This window comes from Scylla paramamosain, chromosome 20 (genome assembly GCF_035594125.1).
Source record: "Scylla paramamosain isolate STU-SP2022 chromosome 20, ASM3559412v1, whole genome shotgun sequence".
In the NCBI taxonomy this organism is placed as follows: Eukaryota; Metazoa; Arthropoda; class Malacostraca; order Decapoda; family Portunidae; genus Scylla; species Scylla paramamosain.
In genome coordinates, this window is record NC_087170.1 from 22,128,995 (window position 1) to 22,155,814 (window position 26,820).

At 40.1% G+C, this 26,820-nt stretch overlaps 3 protein-coding genes across 9 annotated transcripts in view; 2 read left to right on the forward strand and 1 right to left on the reverse strand.

Annotated features, from left to right (window-relative positions):
- Positions 1–13,626, forward strand: part of LOC135110648 (E3 ubiquitin-protein ligase COP1-like) — an 18,124-nt gene extending 4,498 nt beyond the window's left edge. Inside the window, exons 3-11 of one of the 3 annotated variants that reach the window (XM_064023188.1) lie at positions 7,794–7,951; positions 8,403–8,574; positions 9,103–9,199; positions 9,717–9,900; positions 10,570–10,716; positions 11,103–11,294; positions 11,623–11,772; positions 11,979–12,058; positions 13,026–13,626. In XM_064023188.1, the coding sequence (XP_063879258.1) occupies positions 7,794–7,951; positions 8,403–8,574; positions 9,103–9,199; positions 9,717–9,900; positions 10,570–10,716; positions 11,103–11,294; positions 11,623–11,772; positions 11,979–12,058; positions 13,026–13,184 (1,339 nt within the window). In that variant the 3' untranslated portion in view covers positions 13,185–13,626. Of the gene's footprint in view, positions 6,991–7,793; positions 7,952–8,402; positions 8,575–9,102; positions 9,200–9,716; positions 9,901–10,569; positions 10,717–11,102; positions 11,295–11,622; positions 11,773–11,978; positions 12,059–12,589; positions 12,670–13,025 lie in introns of those variants that run through there. The other 2 variants (XM_064023186.1, XM_064023185.1) reach the window with 2 other exon arrangements.
- LOC135110654 (swi5-dependent recombination DNA repair protein 1 homolog) overlaps positions 13,621–26,820 on the reverse strand; it is a 25,874-nt gene continuing 12,674 nt past the window's right edge. The window contains exons 1-2 of one of the 5 annotated variants that reach the window (XM_064023209.1): positions 18,404–18,540; positions 13,621–14,506 (exon numbers count right to left, since the gene is read on the reverse strand). In XM_064023209.1, coding sequence (XP_063879279.1) covers positions 14,054–14,461 — 408 coding nt within the window. In that variant the 5' untranslated portion in view covers positions 14,462–14,506; positions 18,404–18,540 and the 3' untranslated portion in view covers positions 13,621–14,053. Of the gene's footprint in view, positions 14,507–14,678; positions 14,823–15,179; positions 15,301–15,350; positions 15,507–18,403; positions 18,541–26,820 lie in introns of those variants that run through there. The other 4 variants (XM_064023208.1, XM_064023212.1, XM_064023211.1 and 1 more) reach the window with 4 other exon arrangements.
- Positions 16,284–26,820, forward strand: part of LOC135110646 (unconventional myosin ID-like) — a 68,629-nt gene continuing 58,092 nt past the window's right edge. The window contains exon 1 of the mRNA XM_064023180.1: positions 16,284–16,444. Coding sequence (XP_063879250.1) covers positions 16,356–16,444 — 89 coding nt within the window. The 5' untranslated portion in view covers positions 16,284–16,355. The remainder of the gene's footprint in view (positions 16,445–26,820) is intronic.

Here is a 26,820-nt window from a genome sequence, read left to right on the forward strand (position 1 = left end):
ACCACACTGTGAATCAGCAAGTACTGAAACAACGTCGCAAGGCTGATCTACATGCAGCATTCACAAAAAAGAATAATGTGGCAGCCCTCAGTGAACTCAGGAATAATCTAAGCTTTGAAACTTCCTCCCTAGGACTAAGTGATATTACTCATATAATAAGTATATTACAAGAAAAGAAAGAACAGTTAGAAGCAGCATCATTGCAAAATAAGTTTTTATTAATGAAAGACTTCTTATTTACTCTTAAAAAACAGAAGGAAGAACAGATGTCTTCTATAAGTAGAGAATTAAAGCTTATATCACATGATCTCTCTTGTGTAGAGACCAATCTTGACCCTTCATCTCCTTTCAAAAGTTTATCCAGCACATTATCCCAGGGAGGAAGTGTTTCAAATTCAAGTGGTATTTTCCTTACTGATGGAGAATCCCCTGGAACATCCAATGGACCCCAAGAACCTCAAAGTCCTTCAGAGGAAGGCTTTAATGTTCCCCTGTTCAGCCAGGCCTGCCCAGAGAGTTCCACAGTTCATGCTAAACGAAAGAGAATGCATCTCCACTTTGAGGAGCTGGTGGAGAGGTACTTCAGCATGCGGGTCCCTGGCTTCAGTGATTCTGGCATGGATGAGGAGGAGGATCAAGGGCTTGACCAGTTTGGGGAATGCATCTCCAGATTTACTCAATACAGTGCCATGCGTCCATTAGCCACAATCAATTACAATTGCGATATGTTTAACCAGTCCAGTAATATTGCTTCCAGTATTGAATTTGACAAGGATAGTGAGTATTTTGCTGTTGCTGGACTCACAAAGAAAATTCGCATCTTTGACTATGGCACAGTGATCAGAGACACTGTGGATTTACATTATCCATGTTCTGAAATGATCTGCAGTTCAAAAATTAGTTGTGTGAGCTGGAGCAACTACATGAAAAACTTCTTGGCTAGTAGCGACTATGATGGTACAGTGACAGTGTGGGATGCCTTTACTGCCCAAAGACTCCATGTCTTCCAGGAACATGAAAAGAGGTGCTGGAATGTAGATTTTAATAAGATGGACACCAAACTGATAGCCTCAGGTAGTGATGACCACAAAGTGAAGCTGTGGTCATTGGACAATGAGAGATCCATCACATCATTGGAAGCCAAAGCAAATGTGTGTTGTGTGCAGTTCAATCCCTCCAGCAGATACCACCTTGCATTTGGGTCAGCTGATCACTGTGTGCACTATTACGACCTCCGCAACATGAAAGAGGAAGTGAGAGTGTTTAAGGGACACCGGAAAGCTGTGTCGTACGTTAAGTTTGTGTCAAGTGAGGACATTGTCTCAGCCTCAACGGACAGTCTGTTGAAGATTTGGAACGTCAACAAGTCTCACTGTGTACGTTCCCTTCAAGGACACATAAATGAGAAAAACTTTGTTGGCTTAGCCACAGATGGAGAATATGTGGCTTGTGGGTCTGAAAACAATTCACTCTATGTGTATTATAAAGGGATGTCTAAGAAGTTGTTTAGTTTGAAATTTGATCAGAAGAAGTGGGTTCTTGATCAGGAACAAAAAGAGGAGGAATCCACAGAGTTTGTTTCTGCCGTTTGTTGGAGGAGAGGGTCTAACATCATAGCAGCAGGGAATAGCAAGGGTATAATAAAGATATTGCAGATGGTATAATGAACATTATAACTTTATTTCAATGGTAGCTTGATATTTATGAAATAGCATATGTTCTGTATTTAGTATGCAGGTGTGCTTTTTATGTAGAGTGTATTTGGGTATTTGTACAAATTAGTATGTGATATGTGTAGTTTTACCAGAAAATTAAGTAAAGTTGATACAGGTTTTTAATGATTTATTTATCAGGGTGACCTGATAAGGTTTCTTGTGCAGCTGTGCACTGAACTTCCATAATGCTTTGTTCAAGTTATAGTTTTCTGTTAGTGTTGAAATGATAACTTTATTTATCACAGGCTTAAGTATGTTTCAGATGAATTACATTTATTGTTTTGATTATTCAGATCACATATTTCATTATGTGACATGATCAATTAACATGATATACATGATTCATATGACAGTGTAGTATTGGGGAGAGAGTGTCCATCTTGCTGTTGTCCTGTACACTTCCTTTCATCTCAGCAACCCTTCATGTTATTACTAGCTCTTTTCTCATTCTATTTTATTTATTTATATTTTTTTCAGTAAGGATTTTTGCTTTAAATGAATGATAACTTAAGTTCCCAACTTCACTGATAAAACTCCATACAACATTTAGATCACTTTGCTCTCATAGGTACAATAGTAATGCTGATAAACAACATATCTGTAATTACTTCACAGCCCTAGAACATTTTCAAGTTTCATTACAGTTATAGAACACCAATATGAAATACATAATAATTTTCTCACTCCAGATTGATCTGTCTGTTATTTAAAATAAAATTTTATGGTGTTCATGTTCTGTTGATCTCAAATATTTCACTTTTGTAGCCCATTTTCCTCCTTTTCTTATTGATGCATGTTTCTTGTGTGGATATCCAACTTCTAATTTTTGTTTCATATGTCCTGTGTCATATTTTTCTCTGGAAACCTAATTCACATCCTCTACCACATTTCATCTCATTTATATGATTCTCTCTCTCTCTCTCTCTCTCTCTCTCTCTCTCTCTCTCTCTCTCTCTCTCTCTCTCTCTCTCTCTCTCTCTCTCTCTCTCTCTCTCTCTCTCTCTCTCTCTCTCTCTCACGCACACACACACACACACACACACACACACACACACACACACACACACACACACACACACACACACACACACACACACACACACACACACACACACACACACACACACACACACACACACACACACACACACATACACATTAAATCATTAAATAAATTTTCATCAAATACCTTAATTTTAGTTTTACCAGTATCTGCTGTCAGCTTTCTCCTTTTCTATATCAGGATCACTATCATGTCATTAAATTTTCTCATCTTCCCTTATGGCATTGGATGGATTTTTCATATACATGGAGCAAAAGGCTTTCGGCCCTGTATGTTCTTCCTGACAGGGAGTAGCTGTGGTGTTGTGGTGACCCCCTTGGGAGGGTTCCAGTCAATTATTGGGTTCTCTTTCCCTAGGGCTGCTTGCACCATGTGATAGTCTCATTGCATAGCTGCATCTTATGGTGGATTGTGGGTTGCCTCATCCCTACATTCAGTTATACACATCATTTATTTCATTAAAATCACCTGTGAATCCTTCATGACATCTGCCATCAATGCGCCATCATCAGTTTATATATATGCTAATGCTTTCTGTTCCTCTTGTTTTAGATAACATTGGAATTATTTAGTTACAGTATCCTGCTTTAATTAGTTCATTTGTATTATATATAGCAAACAGCAGGATACTTATCACTATTGGCTTGTCCCTATCTTCACTTCTGAGTTATAACTCATACCTCCTGAATCATTGATGTAACACAACTGTAATGATTAATCCTTCATATGTAACTTATTCTCTCTCTTCCAGAGCTGCATATTTTTTTCATCTCTCCTACCAGTCTCTCTGTCCTTTGGTAGATGCTGTCATACTTTTGTACCATCCTTGCACATTTTCAGTATCTGAGTTGATGTCATGCTGGTGATCAAGTTTCAGACATCCAAGTTGTTATCAAGTCTTTGTTCCTTCCCTGATGTACACTACAACTACAACTCAATAGCTCAGTTTGTTTTCATCTCATGCAATCTCTTTTGTCAAATTATATATATATTTTTTTCTTATATCTTTTACTGTTATCTTGGCCTTCTATCCCCTTTTCAGTGATTTTTCTTCCTTATGTTCTATTTGCTTCAAATGTTACTATCTGTGTGGGCTCTCACCCCAAAGGCATTTTAGCCTTTTATTTATTTATATATGTATTAGATGAATTGATTGTTTCTTATTTTTTATCGTTTTTTCACTGTAATACATAACTAAGTGGATCACTGCAGGACTAGTGGTCTGGCCATATTGGGCAAGGCACCAAGGTTTGTCATTATTAGAAATTGCATTTAAAGTAATAAGTTGTAAATTTTACTTATTTAATGGTTCTCTTGAATACTCAACAACATCCATTATCAAAAGAGAAGGGTTGTGGCTCACAAATGAAGTGTGAGCTTTTGTAATGTGCATCTGTGTGACCTGTGCTGCCCACACACAGCTGGCTGGCAGGTGGCTTGGTAGTGTGCCATTCAGATTCATGAAGTAGTTAGGGATTGACATGTATTGGTAAGGTCACAAGGAGCTGAGGACTAGTGAAATATAGAGAAGTTGGTGTTTATAGAGTGAATATATGTAACTATATAATTGTTGCATAAGTAACAAAAGTTATAACATCCTCTAAAAGTACATTCCCTAAGAAGGATTGCAGATTTTGTTATTGAGCAACTTAATGTTTTGTGTATTTACGTGATACTTGATATGTTCCTAGTTCCTACAGTGAAGTAAACATTTCAAAGCAGATTTACCTTGATCATGTAGCAGTGTCTCATATAGTCAGAAACCAAGCAACTTTCATTTTTAGAAAGTTCCAGTGTAAAGTGCTTATAGCATCTATATTCAGTTGTGTATCAGCTACTACCTCTAGTTATTTATGTAAGATGTATATAGTCTGAACTTTTGAAAAATGTAACTATAGACACACACATTCTACAAAGTCTCTCCATTAGTCCATATGTGAAAGTAATGCCAATGAGATATGATTTGTACTGTGTTGTACAAGGGAACTTGAACGTACATATCAAATACTTTTAATGTGTCTGAGCTTGAGGAAAATTATGACTATTTGCATTGGTGAAGGAATTATAAGCAAGAGCCAGTTTAGTGTGGAAGTACCCTGCTAGAGAATGGGAAGCAGTGAAAAGACGAGTTAGTAGTTGCTGCAGTATTGAGACTAATGATCATGTGGGGATAGTCTGTAAGTGAGCAAAATTAGCTTTAAAGTATGAATGTACAAGTGCATATTTTGGAGTTCATATTTTTGATAATAAAGTTTTCTATGGGTAGAATCTTCATGTAGAAGAATAATGTCAAGATATATTTGGCTGAGTCTTTGTTAACAATCATTTTTACATTTTCATAACTTAATCATTTATGTTTAGGAGATGTGAGTTATGTTTTGAAAGTATATAAGTGTTGCATTATCCAAAATCAAATGTAAACATTTGTCAACATTCTTAACTTGCATAGAGTGGGGTAATGGTACCATGATTCCAGCTGATCACCTCAAAAAATAACATGGGAGGGATAATTGTAATGTGTACAAGTCAGGGCTTTAGCTGGATTTGTTGGTATGCAAATTGTTTTGTATTCCTGTGGCTGTTTAAACAGCATCACTGACAAGTGTTGCTTATACTAAAGAATCCTAACTTTTCTCTCTTCATACATAGTGGAAAATAAATTTCATAAGTTTCATGATGAAGATGAATGTTTAAAAGTCCTTCTTCACACTCTGAAACACTATTATTTTTCTTTCATCATCACTGTGAACATTGGACTTCTTATGTGCCTTTTATTCACACATTAGATATGTGCTATAATGGAGAAAAAAGAAAAAAAAAAAGAACAAAACTCAGTAGAGTATTTGTGGCCAAAATCTTGTGTTTTTTTTGGTGACTTCCTCAACTTGGTTCTTGTGTATGGTATACTGTTATTTTTTATTTATTTTATTTTTTATTGAAGGAAAATTTTTTGAGTTATTTTACTGTATTTTTGTTAGGGCAGAGATTGCCATCTGGTAGAATCAGCATCTCTCAGTAGAAACTGATCAGAATCTCTACTTATAGAAACCACAACAGAGTTACCACCTGTAGCAATTGCAATGATATATTTAATGTGACATTTTATTTACCTTGCTGTTGTTCTGATCTAATGTATCTTATCTCAAACCTAATCCTGTCTAACAACGAAACTGTATAAACAAAAAAATAACTTAACCATAGACGTACAAACCTTGATTGTATTTGCTATTGGCAGACTCCACTTTGAGGTTTTATAGCAGAAGCTCCTGTTCAGCCAGATTGCAATCAATATGTTGTACTTGATGCTTTCTTCACTTTTTTGAAGAAAGATCTTACAAGACATGTTGAAAAGTATCAGACTTTAGGCCAAGCAATAGAAAGTGGCTTACATTCTGAATTCTAACTCTTAATGTTCAATGTGTTCTTTGTGACTCTACATGCTTAGCTCATTGGTCCTTCCAATGCTAGGAACAGCTCTACAAGTCCTGCTTTAGACTAGCTAACAGATGTGCTAATGTGTCTTGCGTTACATCTTGACTCAAACGGGGGCCATTTTAGCAGCATCTTCAGTTTAGGGAACAGCTAGATGTCATAAGGAAGTATGTCTGGAGAGTAGAGGTAAAACTAGTTTTTGGGCAAGATATTGTGAATTATGTGAAGAATATGGTGGGGCATTGTCATGAGTCAGCTGTGAGGTGCCTGACTCCCACAAGTCAAGTCAGTCCATTTTTCACACCTGTTACTAGATTTCTTGGTCAGGCACCAAATTTCTTGGATTTGCCTGTTCTCCAGGCATGATATCTGACTGTTCCTTAAGCTGCTGCTGCTGCTGCTGCTGCTGCTGCTGCTAAAAGAATCCCAATTGGTGAGCTAAGAAGGTCTCCAAAATGCAACTGTGCATCTTGTAGCCATTACAGAACACAACTAAAAGGAATGTTCCCAACTGCTGGACTATGTGTGGAGTCACAAGGAGCACATAATCTAAGGATATAAGACTTGGAAGTCCAGAAAAAGCAAGCTACTTTTTGCCCTCTAACCTAAGGTTGAATATTTTTTTTGACAGACCTTGAATTGTGTACATGAAGTTTTCTTCAGTTTCTTGAAGGTGTTTTCATACTTAACAGTAACTATTTCATGTCAGTGAATTCTTAATGCAATAACATATTTTTTTCCATCATGGAAATGTGTAATAAAGGGAGTTAACTACCCAAATTATTATTCTTATTCCCTCTGATATTTGTAGCCTCATTTGTAGTATCAGGAGTAAGGGATTCCTGTCACATTATGCATTTGGTGCATCACCTTTATGAGCTTCTCAGATTGGGACAAAATAACAATTTTTTTTCTTTCATAAAATGACTATTTAGGTGACTGCCCATGTGCCCTAAGTACTTTTCGAATAACAGCCAGTCTTTATCAATCAATTATTCCCTAATTTCTAAAAAAAAGCACACATGCCAAACATAATAAATGTTACCATGTTGGTCTTTCTGAAGGAGATGTGGCCTTTTGGGGTCCCTAACATGGTCTCACATCATGTATGGATAGAAGGGAAGGATATGACTGTGGCAAGCATGCCTATTAACCATATATTAACCTATAGCCAATGACTCCACCTTACAAAAGCTTCTACTGTTTTATATTAGTATCTTCAATTTTCTTACCATCTACTACAAGCGTTTGTGACTGCAATTCTTATTTACTACTCCCAGCATCTCATACATCCAATTCACTGATTAACACCACAACTCATCATATATGTAAACTCGGCTCTAATACAACTACTACCTCTGTTATTACTACCACAGCCACTACATTCATCTGCATCTCTACTTCTAATTGACCCTATCTGATAATAATGTATCTTAGAACTTCTCATTACCTTCTTTGACACAGAAACTTTCATATTTCAAACAGCAATCCAATCTCTGAATCCAGTTGTGATTTGAGAAGATGCAGTAAAGCTAAAGATATGCATGACACTCATTTTGACCATGATTTGCTTTCCTCCCAAGTGGTGATTCCCTGAAGGCTGGGAAGAGTCGAGTACTGTATGGAGTGTCTGAAGAATTTCCTGTGGTGGCAGTGGTGGGCCTTGGAGAGCAGAATTTGTCTTATGATCCCATAGAGGAACGGGATGAAAGCAAAGAAGCTATTCGAACTGCTGTGGCAGGTATGGTTTTTATATTCTTGGCACATTATCAAGGGAATCTAGGGTTTGAAGGATACTAATGTAAAGAAAAGTTCATGAGGGAATATAATCTACAGGCATGAAAATAAAGGTAGACAGGACAGTCATGATAGGCAGAGCTAGCAATGTTTTATACTCCAGTATTAAAGAGAAGGACACCACAGTGTGCTATATGAAGAATAGTCTGAGTACACAGAATGGCAGTGGGGGATTGGTAGTCCAGGTCATATTGTCATTGTGTTGAAAACGTAGTGCAAGTGACCAATTTCTTCGGTTAAATTCAGGGTAGTTGCTCGGATAGTAATGACTACATGAAAATTATAGAGTATTTGCAACTCCTGTACTGTATGTAGACCAGAATTGTTGGTTACAATTTTATTTACACATTTTGCATGCATGTGATTATTACTATTTTTTTTTCTTTCTTTTTCAGCTGGTTATCGTTCCCTGGATGGGTTGGGACTGAAGAGCATTCAAGTTGACCCATGTGGGGATGGAGAAGCAGCGGCTGAAGGAGCTCTCTTGGCAGCTTTCAAGTATCAGGATCTCAAAAGCAAGAAAAAGGAGTCTCCGTCAGTTACTTGTTTAAGCCAAAATGACCAAGGGTTTGTATCTGCCACGAAGTATCTGATGTGTATTCATTTCCAAGTGCAATGCTGTTGTGAGAGGTGGTGGCCCAATAGATGTGGAATTGAAGGGCAAACCTCAGTTTAGCACATCAATAAAGGAATTAAAATAATGAATTGCACATAACCATCCTAGAGAAAGAATGAGTCCGAGTTTCTTCAATATTTAAAAATGAAAGTTATATTGTCAATAAGTGTTATACTGAAAAAGCATTAGATAGATATTCAGGAAAAGCTAAAAGAAACTAAAGAACATTTGGTAAGCAACACTTAAGTATGCAGTTTGGCATAAAACTTTTTTGTTATTGCAAGAATGCAACCTTCTTCAACACTGGGTATGACAAGGCCTTTCTTTTTCAGGTGTGCAGATTGCAAGTTACTTTCAAGGTGTTACAATATCTCACATGTTGTGTTCATACTGTCCCTAGATCCTTAAAAGAAATGCCAGAGTCAACAATTCTTAAAGGTGGTTGATACATTTTTTCATATTACTATTTCTTGGTGCAGATGGACTCGTGGAGCAACGTTTGCTGAGGGACAGAACATCGCTCGGCGACTCATGGAAACTCCTGCCAATATTCTCACCCCAACTAACTTTGCACAAGTAAGGAATAACAGTGTTTCAATTATTTTAGATCTATTTTTGTGTGTAATGGAATTAAAATGAATAAGCTGCACTAATATACTTTTATGAAATTTAAGATAGTGTAATAGTATGATTGCAAAATAATTATAATTATTTAAATTTTTCATCTGTGACAGCTCACTCATAGACTGGGCAGTGCTTGAGAATGAGTTAAGATGATCAGTGTTTGGTGGAGTACAGTAATTTTATGTTATCTTTCAGTGTCTGTACACTTTTTTCCGCCTTCAAGAAAGTGAAGTTTTGCATTGTGAGACATGGTTTCATTAATGTATTGTTTAGACATAAGCTGTAATTCTCATCAACAAATTCATTGCAATAAATTGTGTACCTATTCTATAGTGAGATTAGAATCATTCACTGTAATGATACAAATTTCATGCCATTACTACATGTTAACAGTGTTGCTAACATTTTTGATAGTTGAAATTTTAGTAGCAAGATAGATTTTTATGTGCATATCTTGCTTATTCAACAGGAAGCAGTCAATTGCTTGGAAGGTCTTGGAGTGGAGGTGATGCCAAGGACTTATGAATGGGCAAAGGAGAGGAACATGAATGCTTTCCTGTCTGTGACTCGAGGTTCAGGGGAGCCTCCTGTCTTCCTGGAGCTGACGTATCGAGGGAAGAGGTTCACTGATGAAAAGCCTTTGGCCATTGTTGGTTTGTATCTACACCAGTGATGATGTTCTTTTTCTTTTTACATATTTGAGTATGAAACTTGCATAATGGGTTTACATGTTAAAGTGTTTGTTTATTGTGGTACTTGAGGTAAAGATCCTTTCCATCTTTTCTGTGCCCTGCTCATCCCCTGATTTCAGTTCAGCAGCATACTATATGAGGCACTTAGAACCACAAGGGCAAGGAGGACAAGTGCCAAAATCATTGGTTTGAATAATTAATGGCTAAAGCTGACACTCATTCAAAGAACCATAACTTGATGTTTGAAATTCAAGGAAAAAAGATGACATACTGTACAGTCACTCAAGAACCCAAAATATTATAAGGAATAAGTAAAAATGTAAGATACATACTTATCTCTGCCACCAAAGGCACCTCAATGTGTGACTTTCCATTATTGCAGCCAGAGACACAATAGAACAAGTCACAAGGCTAGCAAATTTTGAAGAAACAGGAATTCATGAGAAAAAGTTTGGATCAAATTTTCATTATATTCTAAATTTATGGTATAGATCTTGTACTTTCTCAAGTCTACATGACTTGAGAAAGTTGAATACTTATGTTTATGGACATTTATGATGGTGTAGCAGTACTTACTAATGAATTGGGTATTCTGTTTTCTTTACTCACTTATACCTTGTTTTCATCCAGGAAAGGGAGTAACATTTGACACAGGTGGCATCTCGTTGAAGCCATCATCAAACATGGACAAGATGAGAGCAGACATGGGTGGTGCTGCCTGCACTGTTGGCTCAATCTTCATTGCTGCGGCACTGGGTCTTCCTATCAATATTAAAGGTTGTATTCTACATAATTTCCTTATAGTGCTGGATAAGAATCAGTAATATAACTTATAAGCACCTGGCCTTTAAGGGGATCATTTAAACTCACCTCTTCTGTAATCTCTTCTCCCTTGCATTTTCCCTCAGCTGGCACCCTCACCCAACAAGGTATCCTAAAATGATATGCCTTCATTTTTCTTTGTTATATATTATGAAAAGTGAAGGGGATGAAATGGGTGAGGACTTCCATATTCCCATGATACTAAGCAGGTGCAGGAATGTGGTGACCCACCACTTACCAAATTAGTTTATACTACTCTATGGTGCAGTCAGTCTGCATGGTACACCACATGAAGTGAAACACTGGAGGTATGTGACTTTTTACTTATACATTTTTTGCAGGTTTCATACCATTGTGTGAGAACATGCCAGGGAGCATTGCAACAAAACCTGGAGATGTTGTGGTTGCTTCAAATGGCAAGACCATCCAGATTGACAACACAGATGCTGAGGGAAGACTGATCCTGGCTGATGCTCTCCATTATGCCTCACAGCACTCACCCAGAGCAATGATCAACATGGCCACCCTTACTGGTAAGAATTTTATTGAACTTATTTGGCACAGCATTATTTATCACTAAATTTAGATATCTTCTGAAATTGATAAGCAGGTATGTACATACATCTGAGTATAATGTAGCAGTATTGTTATCTCATTGGATGCAATACTGTGCAGTGGCATTGAGTACATTAAAAGGATAACATGTGCACAAATTCTCACCAATGCATAAACAATTGTTTTTTGTTTTTGTAATACCAGGTATGTAGCTGAAATTCTGAAAGAAGAAACATTATTTCCTGTCTACCTTACCTGTGTGAGCTTTTTCCCATCAGGTAAAATTAATTCAGTGCACATTTTCAGGTGCAATGGTTGTGTCACTTGGTAGTGGGGCAACAGGAGTCTTTTGCAACAGCAAGGCTGTATGGGAAGCCATGCATAAGGCAGGGACTGTCACAGGAGACAGGGTGTGGAAAATGCCTCTTTGGAAGCATTATTCAAGCCAGGTCACAGGTAGGTCTTAATAATATTAGTATTTAGCTGATTCTTTTCATCTATAAATGTAATCTCAATGTGATCAATATTTAGTTAATATTCACATGTCTAGTCAGACAAGCTTCATTTTGTCTGAACTGATGGAATGTAACTCTAGTTTTGTAATGAATCCTTCCATGTTTATGAAGATAAAACATTCAGAATATCAACTTAATCTTTCCTAGACAGTTGGTTAGCTGATGTGAACAACCAGGGGAAACATAAGCCAGCAGGGGGGTCTTGTACAGCTGCAAGTTTCTTGAAGGTATTTCATTTAGTTTTGTTCAGTTGTAGGTTAAGATAACATCAGTCTCACAAGATCCTTCAATATTGTCTTCTTGCACAGATAATAAGAACTGCAATATTGGTGGGCTTTTAAATGTGGTGTATTTATGACCATTTGCTGTATACTTACTTCCTCATGAAATCCTTCTTGCTAGAAGTAATAGTGAGAAGCATGGGTATGACTCATGAAGGGAGAGTGATTTAAAGGAGAGCAAAGCGTGAGACTTTCTATTGTTCTGGCATTTAGAATACATTTTGATAAGGGATTAGGCATCAGTAATATTAACAGAAAAGACTGGTAAGTTTGTTGGAATTACTCAACTTTTCAAATTAGCTGATACTAAATTATCTCCCAATAATTCCATGTTCCAAGTTGTCAAATTGAGAAATCTCCAAATTTGTTATCTGTGTCAGAAGCACAACACAAGGATCAAAGGCCACTGGTTGTTCACAGCAGCGACAGATAATAAGTTAAAAACTTGATTTGTATTCTTCATCTGCTTCTCAATAGATTTTGGTCTTGCTGATGTGCACAACTTGGGCAAACACTCAAAGGATGCCGGCTCTATTCTTGCTGCAGCTTTCCTCCAGGTGGGCAACATCCAGTTCAGGCAGGCCTGTATTGTTTGAGTCACTGGATCTTGGTAATTTTTGTTGGATGGCCAAGTGGCTGAATATTATCCACATGCTGCATGTGGGAATATTTTCCTGTCAAAAGCTTGATCTTACTTTTTTTTTTATTAATCAAGACAAGTAATCCTTGTGTCGTCCTTGTAAATGTAATGTAGTTAAAGTTGTGATAGATTTAGATTATAAATAACTGAAAGGGAGTGATATTACATTTATATCATGTTTAAATCATTATCATTGTACATGTATACAAGCCAGAACCTATGAATGTGAAACTTTTTATTTTTTATTTTATTTATTTATTTTTTTGCATACAGGAATTTGTCAGCTGTGACCACTGGATGCACATGGACATTGCTGGAGTGATGGAGAACAAAGATGAAGTGTCATACCTGGGCAAGGGAATGAGTGGCCGTCCCACCAGAACTGTGGCAACCTTTGCCGAACTTATAGCATCAGGGCAGACTGGCTTGTAAATGTCCAAGGATGCCCTCTTATGTACATACATAGATTTTTAGAAATAGTAAAATATGTTTGTTAAAGTGTTCACATATGATTTTGATGACCAATAAATTTATTTTAATAATATTTTTAATAATGCTGTTTTGCTTGGTGTATGTATATCCAGATTGGATGCTCAACATTGAAATAAACATGGTAAGACAGTATGTTCTTTACTATAGTTATAATAATAGAATCACTTCTTAAAACAAACTCTGAGTTAGAGAATTTTCTGCTGAACTGTTTTGAGTTCAAAACAGGAAGATCAAAATACTACAAAGTAATATCCTTGGAGAGCTTCCATCAAATGAATAAGACTGACTTGCATAAACGTACAAGACAGTTTTCAGAATTATGGTGAACAATAATGTTGAAATGTAGCAGTGAAATGTGTGGAAATAAACCTCGGGAAATATTTATGATGATGTATTTTTCATATTCCTTACATGTATAGAAAACATCATGCTAATCACCATAATCTATAAGTATCTATAATGGTCATATATATTCATGCTTATACACTTCACTCTAAGCATTGTCATCAGTATCATTTTTATGTTGTTTTTTGATAACATACCAAGCCTCAACGTGAGGTTACTGACTTCAGATTTTGTCTTATAACTCATCTACATATTCATGGTTGGAAAATATACACATGTTACATGTATTATGTTATATAAAGAGGATTAACAGTATTGACAGTCATATCACAGTAAGGAAGGCACATGGAAAAGTCTTGCATGTAATATACAGGAATTATCAATAATAAGATGGATTTCTTTGTTAAAATAAGAATGTATATCCTTTTTTCTATAGACATTCTAATAATGTGCTCTGATGCAGACTACGTGATGAAGCAGTCCTCCTCCTCATCAAGTTGCACCAGCTCTGGGTCAATGCCAAGACTGCTCACCAAAGTCTTTAAGGTAAGTTCTGGCTGGTCTGTATCCCCAGGCAAACCTTCCTTCAGTCTTGCTCGCAGGTCCTCCAAAGCCATCTGACACACCTCAAGCCACTGGTCAGTCACAGCGCTGAGATCCTGTGTCTCCCACTTGGTGCGGTAGGTCTTGGCCAAGTTAAGTTTGCGCAACACTTCCTTTTTTTCCTGTACTCTGATCTGTATCTCCTTAATCCTCTGTGACACATCTCCCTCCACTAGTGACCTCCGTGGCATCTTGGGCTGTGGCTCCTCACTCTGGGAGCTATTAGGCGTCCCCATGCTCTGTGGTCTCTTTACTGCATCTGAAGACATTGTATGTACACTACAGTAACTGAGCTTCTACCATCTGGATCTTTTCTGTAAAGAAACAATTTAGCTGTTGTCATGAATTGCGATGGATCAGGCATTTGTGTGTGACTACAATGTAGGACGCTCTGAATTTGAATCTTGGTTTATAGTCTGTTTACACTCCTAGGTACTTGTTAGTAATGACTTAAAAAGCTTGAAGGCAATGGAGAAAGCAACTGACCATCATAATATGGTGGCCCAAGTACTGCCAGCCGATCACATGGCGAGGCTTCACCAATGTGACACACTCTAACCTTCAGCTGGCATTAAAAGCATACTAGTGAGTGAAATTTGCGCAAGTTACGATGCAGTGTATAACATACAACACCTAAAGTAATATCTGTGCTTGTATAAGTGTTACAGTACTAGGTTAACACATATACTTGTAAGTTACCAGTACATAGCTTTTGTCACAAATCAGTGACAAGTAATGTTATATACTTGCATATAGATTACACATATTATGCATAATGTCTACGTCATTTATTTATGTCCAACGTTAAAACTTTGTCTCCCAATACCCGTCCTGGTTATGACACAACCTATTGACCACCAATATCATTCATTGTCACACAAACACATTCCCTGGTTGCTCTGTGACTCAGTGCTTCTTCCTCATTTATTAGCCTTTCCTCCAGTCTTTCACCCTTTGCTACACACACACACACACACACACACACACCACGTGGTGTAATGGTCAGGGGCAGGCCCGCATAGAAACGGCTGGCTGACCAAAAGACGACTGTAGGTGAATGGCACACTTATTCATAGTCAAGCTGGATAATCCCAAAGACTGGACAGTGCGAAAACATTTTTTTTCCTTGTGACAGGTAAGTAAACACACAGATCTTACCACATAACAGCATTGATATCCAGCACAAATCTCCCATGCTCAGTCACAGCTGATCCAAATAGCGCGGCAGCGGGCCCCTCTGGGAGTCGGGTCCCTCCCTCCCCTTCCGCTATCCCGTCACAACTTTGAGTTTACAGACATTTCCAGAGAGCATTTTTCTGGAACTATCTTTCTCTTTGTGGGTTCTAAGCTGGACAATGAAAAGGAAATAAAGCTTTTTTTTTTTAACTTTTATCTCTTATGTTTCTAATGTGTTATATAAGTATGAGAACCAGTGAGTGAGTGTGTTTCGACCAAAGAATCTACTCAACGAGAAACTGCTGTTCAAAACCTGCCGCGGCTCCTGATGCCTCCCTCATCGAGTCATCCTCCTCCTGCTCAGTGCTCACACCCTCTTAACGGATATACTGATGTCATCATGCCCAGCCAGAAGCAACAGCATACCCTTTCTGGACCCATAACATACACAAGAAAGTAAACAAAGTATCTAAACTGTAGTGTATACGCAAATTCGCGGCGGAATCTTGCCATCAAGATGCCTCATGCTTCGGTACGCATTCTCGCATTCTCATTATTGACTAAAAATACCAGATATATAGCTCATAGCATTATTGATATGGCTGTATATATGTTTCATGAAGCATTTCTGGAGGCAGGCTTTTCCAGATAATTGAAATTTGAACTTAGCAGTACGAAACACTCTGAAACTAAATTCAACGTTATCTTACTTATCGCTTCTATGCGTAATGCGTTTGTTGCAAGTACACACTAATCTATCCATCATCACGTGGCACCACACGAAATATATCCTTTACAGAACAACAAGCACAGTGAAACGAATGAAGATAACCAAAGTCATATTGCAGGAACAAGGGAGCGAATAATTCTGAGTAGTAGTTCACAACTATCGCTCTCCCTTCGTTGATCTCCGGCCCACCACATCATGTGGCCGTCAGTTGGTCTTTCGGAGTCGGTGAAGGGGGAGTGTGCCATCGTGCTGAGGAGATGGCGTCCTACGAAGAAGTTGGGATTGGGGACGCTGTGCTCCTGGATGAAATATCAGTGCGAGCCTTTGTGAACAATTTACAAGTCAGGTAAGAGAGCTATTACCAAATTTCGGGCCCTGTTAGTTAGCAAGATCATGAATTATAATTTTTTGATGCCGTGAAGGAAATAAATTCAAAAGCGGCGGCGTTTGAGAATGACACTTGTTTTGACGGATGATTAGGAAGAATAGCTCGTGATCAGGTGTGGAGCAAATCAGATGCGGTGAACACGTGTTGAAAGAGTATATGATGATACGGTGTGGCGCAAAGCAAGTACAGTGGACAGGTGTGTAGAGGAAAGGTACTTTGTTCAGGTGTGTATTCGTGGCTGGTATGGTGAGGTCTGCGAGAAGGCAGACATGGTGGGCAGGTGTGTAGATGGTAGTTAAATTAGATGAGGTGGAAGATAGATGTGTAGATGAAGAGTTGGTGGTCAGGTGTGGTGAGAAGCAGGTAGAGGAAGGGTACATTGACAGACGTGGTGGAAGGTAGGTTAGATGAAAATAAGTTTGGGGGTCAGGTACGTGAAAAAAGGACAGGTGGAGGACAGGTGTGGGTGAAAGATGAGAAGGATGGTCGCGTGTCGTCAGCAAGATGTGGCTGAGAGAGGATGGAAGAGGGAGGGAAGGTGAAAAGGAAGGGTGGGGTGGGAGGGAGGGAGGGAGGAAGGTAAGTTTGCATTATAATGTCGCTAAAACACCTTTGATCATCGATAGCTTTTTATAAAATCACTCTGAGCCTTACCATCCTTCCCTCCTCCCTGCCCACTGTCCTTTTATCATCATCAACAGCGGGGTCTGCAGCGAAACAGCCACGCCCATCGGACACGAGCGGGAAAAACGGTTGGAAATTGGGCAGGACACTGACGGAAGGAGGAACCGCGGGTGGGATAGGATGGGTTCACAATTTAACGAGCGGCTCCTTCGTCAGTGAAAGTGATCGTGGTGCGCCTTAATCATCCTACCTCCTCCTCCTCCTCCTCCTCCTACTGCTGCTGTTGCTGTTACGCTAACGCTTCTTCTTCCTCCAGGGGCTTGTTGAGATATTCCTGCTCACGATCATGACCAATGGCGAATTTTTTACTTTATTTATTTATTTATTTATTTATTTTTTCTCATGGGAGTTCATGAGTTCGTGGTGGGACTGCCAGTGTTCTTGACGGCAGTTTAGGTGTGTGTGTGTGTGTGTTTGCGTGCGAGTGTTTGTTATGGTAACTTCCCGTCAAAACTGTGTCGCCTCGTTTGATGAGCCTTGGGCTCGATGCTTCACAATGCCGCATTGTTTACACTGAAATAGACCGTCCCTTGCACCCCCGCCCCGCCCCTCGCCTGCTGTCGCCGTACAAAGCCCCGCTGTAGGTAACGGAGAACGAATAAGTAAATAAAGTAATTAAACTGTACATACTGTAGTACATTGTAGTAGAGAACTTAAAAACGGGAGGACCAACCCACGAGAAACGCTGTGTGTGTGTGTGTGTGTGTGACCACCACGACCACTATCACCACCAACAACAAGAAGTACAACCTTAGTCATCGTAACTTTCTCAACAAGGTCATTTAGTCCTTCGCTAGCTTCTCCCTTCTCCCAGCCGCCCACTGGCCCAGCGTCCCTCACCTACTGAGGCTGTCCCCTGTGGGTGTTTGGCCTCAAAAGACGCCGCTGTACCACTCATCCCCTGCGGGAACTGTGACCCTCTTCCTTACTTCCCACTTCCCTGCATACAGTCAGCTGCGGCTTCTGTGACCTTAATATATTGTATAGGGTGAAAGGGACAAGGAGGAACATATGTGGTGTGAGGCGAACTTTTTAAAAGGCACGACCACTCCTTAATTTTTCGTTGGAAGAGGTAGCACTCCGTCTTGCATAGTTACAGGGTATCATATGACCTCGATGTCTTGGCGCCATAACTCAACCACTAAACTTATTAAAAGGTGTCATTACATTATACTCGTTTGTGTAGTTAAGGAGTGTACACGCAGGGACAATATATTTGGACTTGCTTTTAACCTTTTAACGTGTGCTGCCGGGACGGGAAGGTGCAGTGGGGAGATCCAAGTCGCAATACCTGTTGCTAACCATACTGCGTAACGTCCGTAAGATGAGATGGTTGTAAGCTAGAGGGCAGAGTGTGGAGGACGTGGATGATACCAACACGAGATAAGAACTTGGGAAGTGGAGAGGTTGCGAGAGGAAAATTGGAGGGACAGGTGGAAAAGATGGGGAGAGAGAGAGAGAGAGAGAGAGAGAGACGGATATGAAATAATACATGAAGATAGACAAAAGTGAAAGAAAATAATATTAAAAAGTAAGAGTTGTGCAAGGAGTGGAAGAGGTGAACAGGAAGACGAAAAAAAAAAGTGGAAGATGGATTAAAGTGAAAGAAGAGACAGAAGAAGCAGAAGATAAGGTAGGGACGTGGAGGGAGAAGAAGAAATATGAGAACTGGTATAGTGGAGAGGAGAGCAGAGGAGAGCAAGTTCAGAGGGTGGGAGGGAGGCTGAGAGAGAGAGAGAGAGAGAGAGAGAGAGAGAGAGGGGGGGGGGAGGGCAGGAGCTGGGTTTCGTCTCCTCTCCGGCAAGAAATAACAATTATGTTCGTGAGTCAGGGAATTGTCTTTTATTAGTGGGGTCTTTCTCAGGGCGTCCTGTTGCTCCGAATCCTGCTTCGCGAACTCTTGCTGTGCCATCACTAGTTAGATTGTTACTCGCTTTATTTATTATATTCCTTGCATTTTGTTTTTCGCCATCAGTTTCAATACGTATGCTACACCTGATGTATAAATGCGGTGTATGATCATTCTTCGTTGTCTTGACTATTAACAAATATTCTCGTGTGTGTTTGTATGGTCATCACTATTTGTTCATATCACAAGTCCCCATCGTTGTCTTGTTATGTTATCAGTTTCCCCGTAGCATTTCCTTCTTACTCCTTTCATTCTATCAGTCAACCTCAGTGTATCATTCCTTTCATCAGTTTCTTGTATTCATTTGTCGCTCTTTTGTATAGTACCGTGCTGAATTTCCCGTTTCATTAACTTCTAAGCTTCCCATATGCCATCATTAGAACAGCTACCTGTCTTATTCATGCCAATAGAAGCACCATTAGGTTAATTTCAGCTGGAGGAAAAAAAAAAGATGGGTGAACAAGTTTTTGTCAGAGAGAGAGAGAGAGAGAGAGAGAGAGAGAGAGAGAGAGAGAGAGAGAGTACTAATACCTGCTACATTCCAGTTCTGCGTGAGGTCGCCAGGTAAGAATTTGAAGCTTTCCAGGTATGGCTAATACGGACAGGTATGAGAGAGAGAGAGAAAGAGAGAGAGAGAGAGAGAGAGAGAGAGAGAGAGAGAGAGAGAGAGAGAGAGAGATTGCAGGTCATCACTAATTATTCATGGGTCATCTTGAGAGGAACACCTACCCGAGTTCCCAGCCTCATTAATTCACCTTCCCCCATCCCCCCGACCGCCGCCAGGTGACGCAACAAGAAGCTTTTTTCGTTAATTATAGTTTTTCTCTTACGTTAACTTAAACTGTCTCAAGATCACTGCAGTTTTCCCACGATTACAGTTCTTTTCTCTCGTTAATTAGATTCTTAACTTTTTTTTCCCACGGCTCTTTTTCTGTTGCATCATTGGTAGTTCTTGATATTTATGCATTTCTTGTTATTTTTATAGTGGATGGATTGGGTGGTGTTTTTTAATTTAATGTACTTGGTGTTTTCCTTGATTGGCGTGTCGACTTTTTGTCTGGAAGGTCACCAGGGAAGCTCCTGGATTTATTTAATCTGTGTTGGGACTGTGGCGTGATTTCTTTTTTCTTTTTTTTCCCCCTTTTTTTATTTGAGGTGGATTTTTTTTGTTTTCATGTTGTTGTCGTTGTTTTCACATCCCTTCATATTCCTGTCATTATAATTTTCTTATTCTTACCACCACCACCACCACCACTACTACTACTACTACTACTACTACTACTACTACTACTACCGCCACCACCACCACCATCACCACTATAACAATCCCAACAATTCATCAGCGTAGTTGGCTCAGGGTCATAAATACAACTCGTGCCTACCCCATCTCTTCCAGGGTTGCACGTCTCTGAAGCTGCACAAGTTTGAACGCAAAGAGAACCTAGAAAGTTAAACACTATAAGTCTCTATTTAAGCCTACCGATAAGGGAGAGGATTGCACTGAGAAAGGAAACTGAGACGAAAAAAAAAAAAAAACCGCTTAGTTCATATATTACTTGTCCACTGAAGGAGAGAAAAATTGTGAAAAAAAAGTGAGGAAAGAAAAAGTTAGGTGCTTGTATTGTTTGTGCACTAAGGGAGGGAAAGTTAACGTGAAAAAAAAGTAAGAAAAGAAAGTTAGGTGCTTTGCTTGTTTGTATACTAAGGGAAAGGAAAGTTACGTGACAAAGAAAACGAGACAAAGTTTTACAAAGTTGGGTGTTTGTCTTGTTCGTGAAAAGAAGACGAGAAGAGAACCTGGAGAAGAGAACCTGGTGCTTGTTCAGTTGAATGACAAAGGAGATTCTATGCAATATAGCAAATAAATCGAGAAAAATAAACGTTTGATGCGTATCCAAATTATAAACCAAGGATGAGGATTGTATTGTGTAAAGAGATTGAGAAGAAAATTATTGATACTTGTATAGCAAATAGAATATTGTATTGTTAAAAAAAGTTTGATGCATGTCTTATCTGTACACTAATGGAAAGAAATAGATTTTTGGAAAGAAACCAGAAACAAGAAAACGGTTGGCGTATATGTATGCCGAAGGAGAGATCGTATTGAGAAAAGTAAGCAAGAAAACGTTTGGTGCTTGTTTAAGTGTTGCTAGAAAATAAATCACGAAATCGACTGAACTGACGCCTCTAAGTGGCTTAGTTAAGTGTTAGGATTGATAGTTTGTTTACGAAACGTCTTCTTTATTGTTTATTTTCCCCCTCGGGAGTATCAAGCATTTATGGCCTTCAGGTGTGTATGTGTGTGTGTGTGTGGGTGGGTCGGTGTGTAGTGTGGGTGGAAGTAGGACTAGGTGGAGGAGTGAGGGTAGAAAGTCCAGGAATTTTACCTCAAATTAGAGTATTTCCGCGAAAGATCTTGCTCACTACTATTGTGATGACGCATAGCCCAGAGGCAGGAAGGCGGGGCGGGAGGGAGGAAGGAAGGGAAGGAAGACAAGAGAGGAAGACAAACAGACAGACATGGCTAGCAGGAAGGAAATCGTGTCTTCTTTGAATCATGCTGCCGGTAGCGAATCATTTTCCTTCCACTCCCAACCCTTTCCTCCTCCTCCTCCTCCTCTTCCTCCCTCCCTCCCTCCCACGCCGCCCCACCTGAGCAACTTCATTGTAAGGCCTGCGGACGTCAGTAGGGGAGCGGTTTCTGGGTATTTAAGGAGGAGGAGGGAAACTAGGTGATGGAGGGAGCCGCGGGAGGGGAGGTATACCTGAAATAAACGAGAGAGAGAGAGAGAGAGAGAGAGAGAGAGAGAGAGAGAGAGAGAGAGAGAGAGAGAGAGAGAGAGAGAGAGATACAATAAGAATAATTTTACTTTCAGTCACGGCATAAAATTTTGTTCCGCCGTCATAATGTTGAGTTACGATTCTTTTGTGTTGCGTCTTTCCTTCCCTGCCTCTCTTTGGGTTGGCGGTGATGCGCGTCTTGGTATGTGAGGCAATTCGTGTGCAGGTGCAGGCAGGCATGCAGGCAGGTAGGCGGACGAAACCTCAGGTGAGTCAGACCAGAGAGTGAAGGTTTCAGTGGTTGACTAAAGGCTTGTCCCTCATTGTGATTTGTTACATTGTGGCATCGAATCCTGAATGTCTTAAGTGAAACAGGCGATTAGAAATGCACCTGGTGTTTAAAATTTAAGATTGTCGATAGATGAATGTATGACTTTCGTTGAGTGGAGACAGATTAGTGTAGCATACAGGTGGGTGAGGCCCTGAGTGAGTGAAGCAGAGCGAGTGAAGCACTGAGTGAGTATAGCTTTGAAAAGAGTGAAGCAGAGCAAGCCAGTGAGATCCAGCCATCGTGAGTCTCGCCACGCTAACAGGATTACTCAGTACCTCCGAAGAGTTCGAAAGTTAACCAGCATGGAATAACTATGTACTCCCTTATGCCGCCTCCTTGGTCTTCCTCCCGTCTTCCCCATTTTTGCGTCCCCCTCCCCACCTTTTCCCTCCCACATCGTTCCCTTTTCCGCCACCACATAATTTTTCCGCCTTCAACCCCTTTTAACTCTCTTTTAACGCTCTGACATGCCTGCGTTTCTTATTTCATCTCTCCCCCGTTTCCTCCTTGTTGTTTACAATTTATCTTCGTTTACTCTCTCGCCTTTCACTTCTTCCCCCTTTACTTTCCCTCTTTATTTATATACGTATCCCTCCTTCCCTATTTCTCATCTTTTCCCTCACTAACCTTCCTCTTTTTCTCTTCCTCCTCCCTGTCCATTCCCCCATTACACACACACACACACACACTCCCCCTCCCCCGTCTCCACTCTTCCGTATACCATCCCCCACCCCATGGGCTTCTATAACTAGCTTAGGGCGCGACACCCCCACAAATAGAAGTAATTGGATGTGCATGGTTTTACACCTTGGGGTACCTGGTGAGGGTGCCACCACCTCCCAGAAGGTGCGATGATGGGAACAAGAAGTGACGGAAAGATGAGGAAGTGGATGGCGGTGATGGTGGTACAAGTTTGGAAGTAATAAGGCCCCTGTTCTGAAACGCTTTGCTATCTCTTACCACGACTGTTTTGAAAGTCCACAGAGATGGTTACTTGGATTTTGAAGACCGCTTGTCCTGTTAATTATGTAGGAATCAGGTTAATCTGTCACTAGAACTATGAAAACATCCTTAAAAACTCGTGGAACTTCAACTAGAGCCTTTACAAAGTAGTGGAGGTGAGGGCAGAAGTGTTGCAGTATAAGAGTGGTTGGAGTGGGTTGGAGGGGAGAAGGAAATTTATAGTCGTGAAAAAATAAACGAGTTCTTGCTTTAGGACGATACTGAATATAAATGTAGTGGTTAATGGTTATGGCAAAACTATGGTGATGGTCGTGTCATTGGGATGAGACATGGTGCGGTTTTGTGGAGGGAATGATGCATGGTAGTAGTGGTATGGTAGTTTGTGGGTGGAGTGTGGTAGTGGTGGTGAGGGTGTGGTGATGATTGTGCTTGTTATGGTGTGTGTGTGGGGAGAAGAGGGGAGATAAGGCATGTCCGATGTGACAGCGTGGTGGTGGTGGTGTTCATTTGTTTGTATTGATGCAGGTGAGGGTGAAGATGTGGCGACAGCAAAGTTGATAAGAGTGACCAACAGTAAGAGTGTGCGTATGTATGTGTGTGTGTGTGTGTGTGTGTGTGTGTGTGTGCGTGTGATAAACTATTTTGTCTGGCGGGGATAGTTTATCATCACTCTCCTCAAAGATAACAATGTGAGGACACTTTGTCATTTCAATAATAAAGAAGTCAGAGAGAAAAACAAAGAATACATAGCAGGACTTTCTTCCGTGCGTGCTGAGTGGCTAAGATTAAACAGCTTTGCCAGAATGAAAGAAAACTGATAGCGGAGGTACAGTTGCCTTACGGAAGAATGCCATAGTTAGCGCTTATTTTCGTTCCCCCTAGCGTATATCAACTCTCCTTAGTCAACTGAAGTATATAATCTTGATAGAACTTTAAAATCACTTTGTAGCGCCACTGCATGACCAAAGTTACTGTCAGAATATTCCCTTTAACTTAATACTTTCAATACTTCCTAGCATCATACCCTCTTACTTCTACGGGGGGATAAATGCTCATACTATCAGTCAATAACTGCCACTTCCACTAAACAGCTTCCTGGGATATGCCTGAACACCGCTGAGCTCAGGACATCTTGATAACAGTGACTGGGTGGTAGTAGTGGTGGTGGTGGTGACGGGTGCAGGGGGGGGAACTCTAAGGAGATAAAAGAAAGCTTGCAGCGCCTCAAGATAAAACAAAGCAAAGATAAATGTTTCAAGATAACGTGATTCTGACTGATGAGGCCACTAGAAGAATTCAAATAAAAAAAAGTTATGTTTTTTATTTTTTTATTATTAGTACAGTTGCACCTTAAGTCTGCGAACCACTTACTGTTAGAATTGTTAAGTTAGAATGAGTGAATTAGTTGCGTTAGTATAGTTGTTAGTAAATGCTGTCCTAATTGCTCACTTTAATATTAGTCTCTTATAAGTAAAACTGCAAAGAAAAACTACATTTCTTGCTTTCATCTACTCGCTTGGTACGTGAAATCCGTTGAGTCTGCCTCGATAATATGTGTGAAGGAAATGTTAAGGTTATGTTGTTGTTATCGTCGTTGTTGTTGTTGTTGTTGTTGTTGTTTTCTCCACCGAATGACTTTCACGATACACCTTCCAATATTATGTTAATGTGGAGGTTATCACGCACCACTGCCAACTGAATAATTTCTGGTGTTTATTCTTGATGTTTGATAATTGTTATTCTTTGCGCTCTTTGTTATTTTTATCTTTTCTGTAAGTGTTGTTTGCCTGTGTCAGTGTTTCTCAGTTTGCTGGTGGATCTGATCTCTCTCTCTCTCTCTCTCTCTCTCTCTCTCTCTCTCTCTCTCTCTCTCTCTCTCTCTCGTACACACACACACACACACACACACACCTTTTCCTCGTGACCATAAACCCTTGCATTTACGTAAGAGAAAAGTTAAGAAACCGGCAGTCTTATCACTTCTTAACTAATCTTGTCCAAGCCACTCTGCTCCAGATAGCAAGTCTCATCCACTCTGCCCTGAGAGAGAGAGAGAGAGAGAGAGAGAGAGAGGAGAGAGAGAGAGAGAGAGAGAGAGAGAGAGAGAGAGAGAGAGAGAGAGGATGATTAGTATGGTGAATGCAAGTAGCAGTACTATATTTGTTGCTCTCAAGGCCACCCACAGAAGCACAAAAACTTGGAAATATCGCCTAGTTAGTCCTCCAAGCTTCCATTTAATAGCGAATCCCCAGCATTGAATAACAGCAGCAGTATTTAAGGCATATTAATTAACCTGTAAGGAGAGACGGAGGAAGTTAGCGGATGAATGAATAATGGTAATTGAGCAGAGGAACAGTACCGGTTAAGAAGACTTGGGAGCAGGTGTGTTAGTGAAGGTGGGTGGCTGAGTACGTGAAAGGGAGAGAGAGAGAGAGAGAGAGAGAGAGAGAGAGAGAGAGAGAGAGAGAGAGAGAGAGAGAGAGAGCGAGAGAGAGAGAGAGCAATGGAGTGTGAAGCAGTAGCAGCCACTTTTTGCTACTGCCGTTCAAGGATACACACACACACACACACACACACACACACACACACACACACACACACACACACACACACACACACACACACACACACACACTTGACCTTACCGTAATCTCAGTGACCGCTACCAGTCTCTTAAAATAACAAATACGGTACAGTACTTAATTAACCTCAACCTTTAACTTGACCACCGCGGTAAGTTACCAATGAAGGTGTCATCAATAATAATGTTTCTTTATTTAATATTCTACCAGTGCTTATCTTCTCGAGTCTTGGGCGTGGGAGAGGCATGAAATAAGGTCATTCCTCCCATTAAATGAAGCAAGAAAGTGAAGAAACACCCTTGTATTGTTAAATGTTTCGGTGCCTCGCCTCGAGTTTCTTCAAGATGTTGTGGTGGAAGTTATTTTGGTATTTTCACGAGTTATTGAGTTTTTTTTTTATGATTTCATGAGTTAGTGATGTTCAAAGGTGTTTTCATAAGTTTCAGGGTTTCCATTGAGTAATATTAGCTGTCAAGAGTATTTTTCACGTGTTACAGGGTTTTCAATGGTGTTGTCATGGGGTACTGCTGTTTTTTTAAGTGTCTTCATGAATCTTGTGATAATCGAACAATAATCCTACTTAGTAAATACGAAAAACACCCGAGAAAACCCGATTACTGATCTGAGGCCTGTGAAAAAATAGTCCTTATTGGAGAACAAGGCGTCTAAGAATACAGGCCACGGATGTCCACAACACTAGCGGGACCTTTGTTGTCGTAATGCCTCTTCCCGCCCCCTCCAGCCCGTCTGTCCCCAGTCTGTCCCTCGCCCCGCCTCCTTCGGGTGGTCTGGCGGGCCCGGTAGCCTTGGCATTTCTGTGTTGTATTTGCTGTGTCCTCTGTGAAGGGGTCTATTATTATTTTTGTTATTTTTTGCTACTCCTCGCTGCTCTGCTTCCCCACCCCTCTCTCTCTCTCTCTCTCTCTCTCTCTCTCTCTCTCTCTCTCTCTCTCTCTCTCTCTCTCTCTCTCTCTCTCTCTCTCTCTCAATTAGGTAGTTATGGGGTAGTTATGGTTATCATGGAGGAGCCGTGGGCAGGACCGGCGGCGGCGGAGAAGGAAGAGGAGGAGGCAGCAGTGATGGA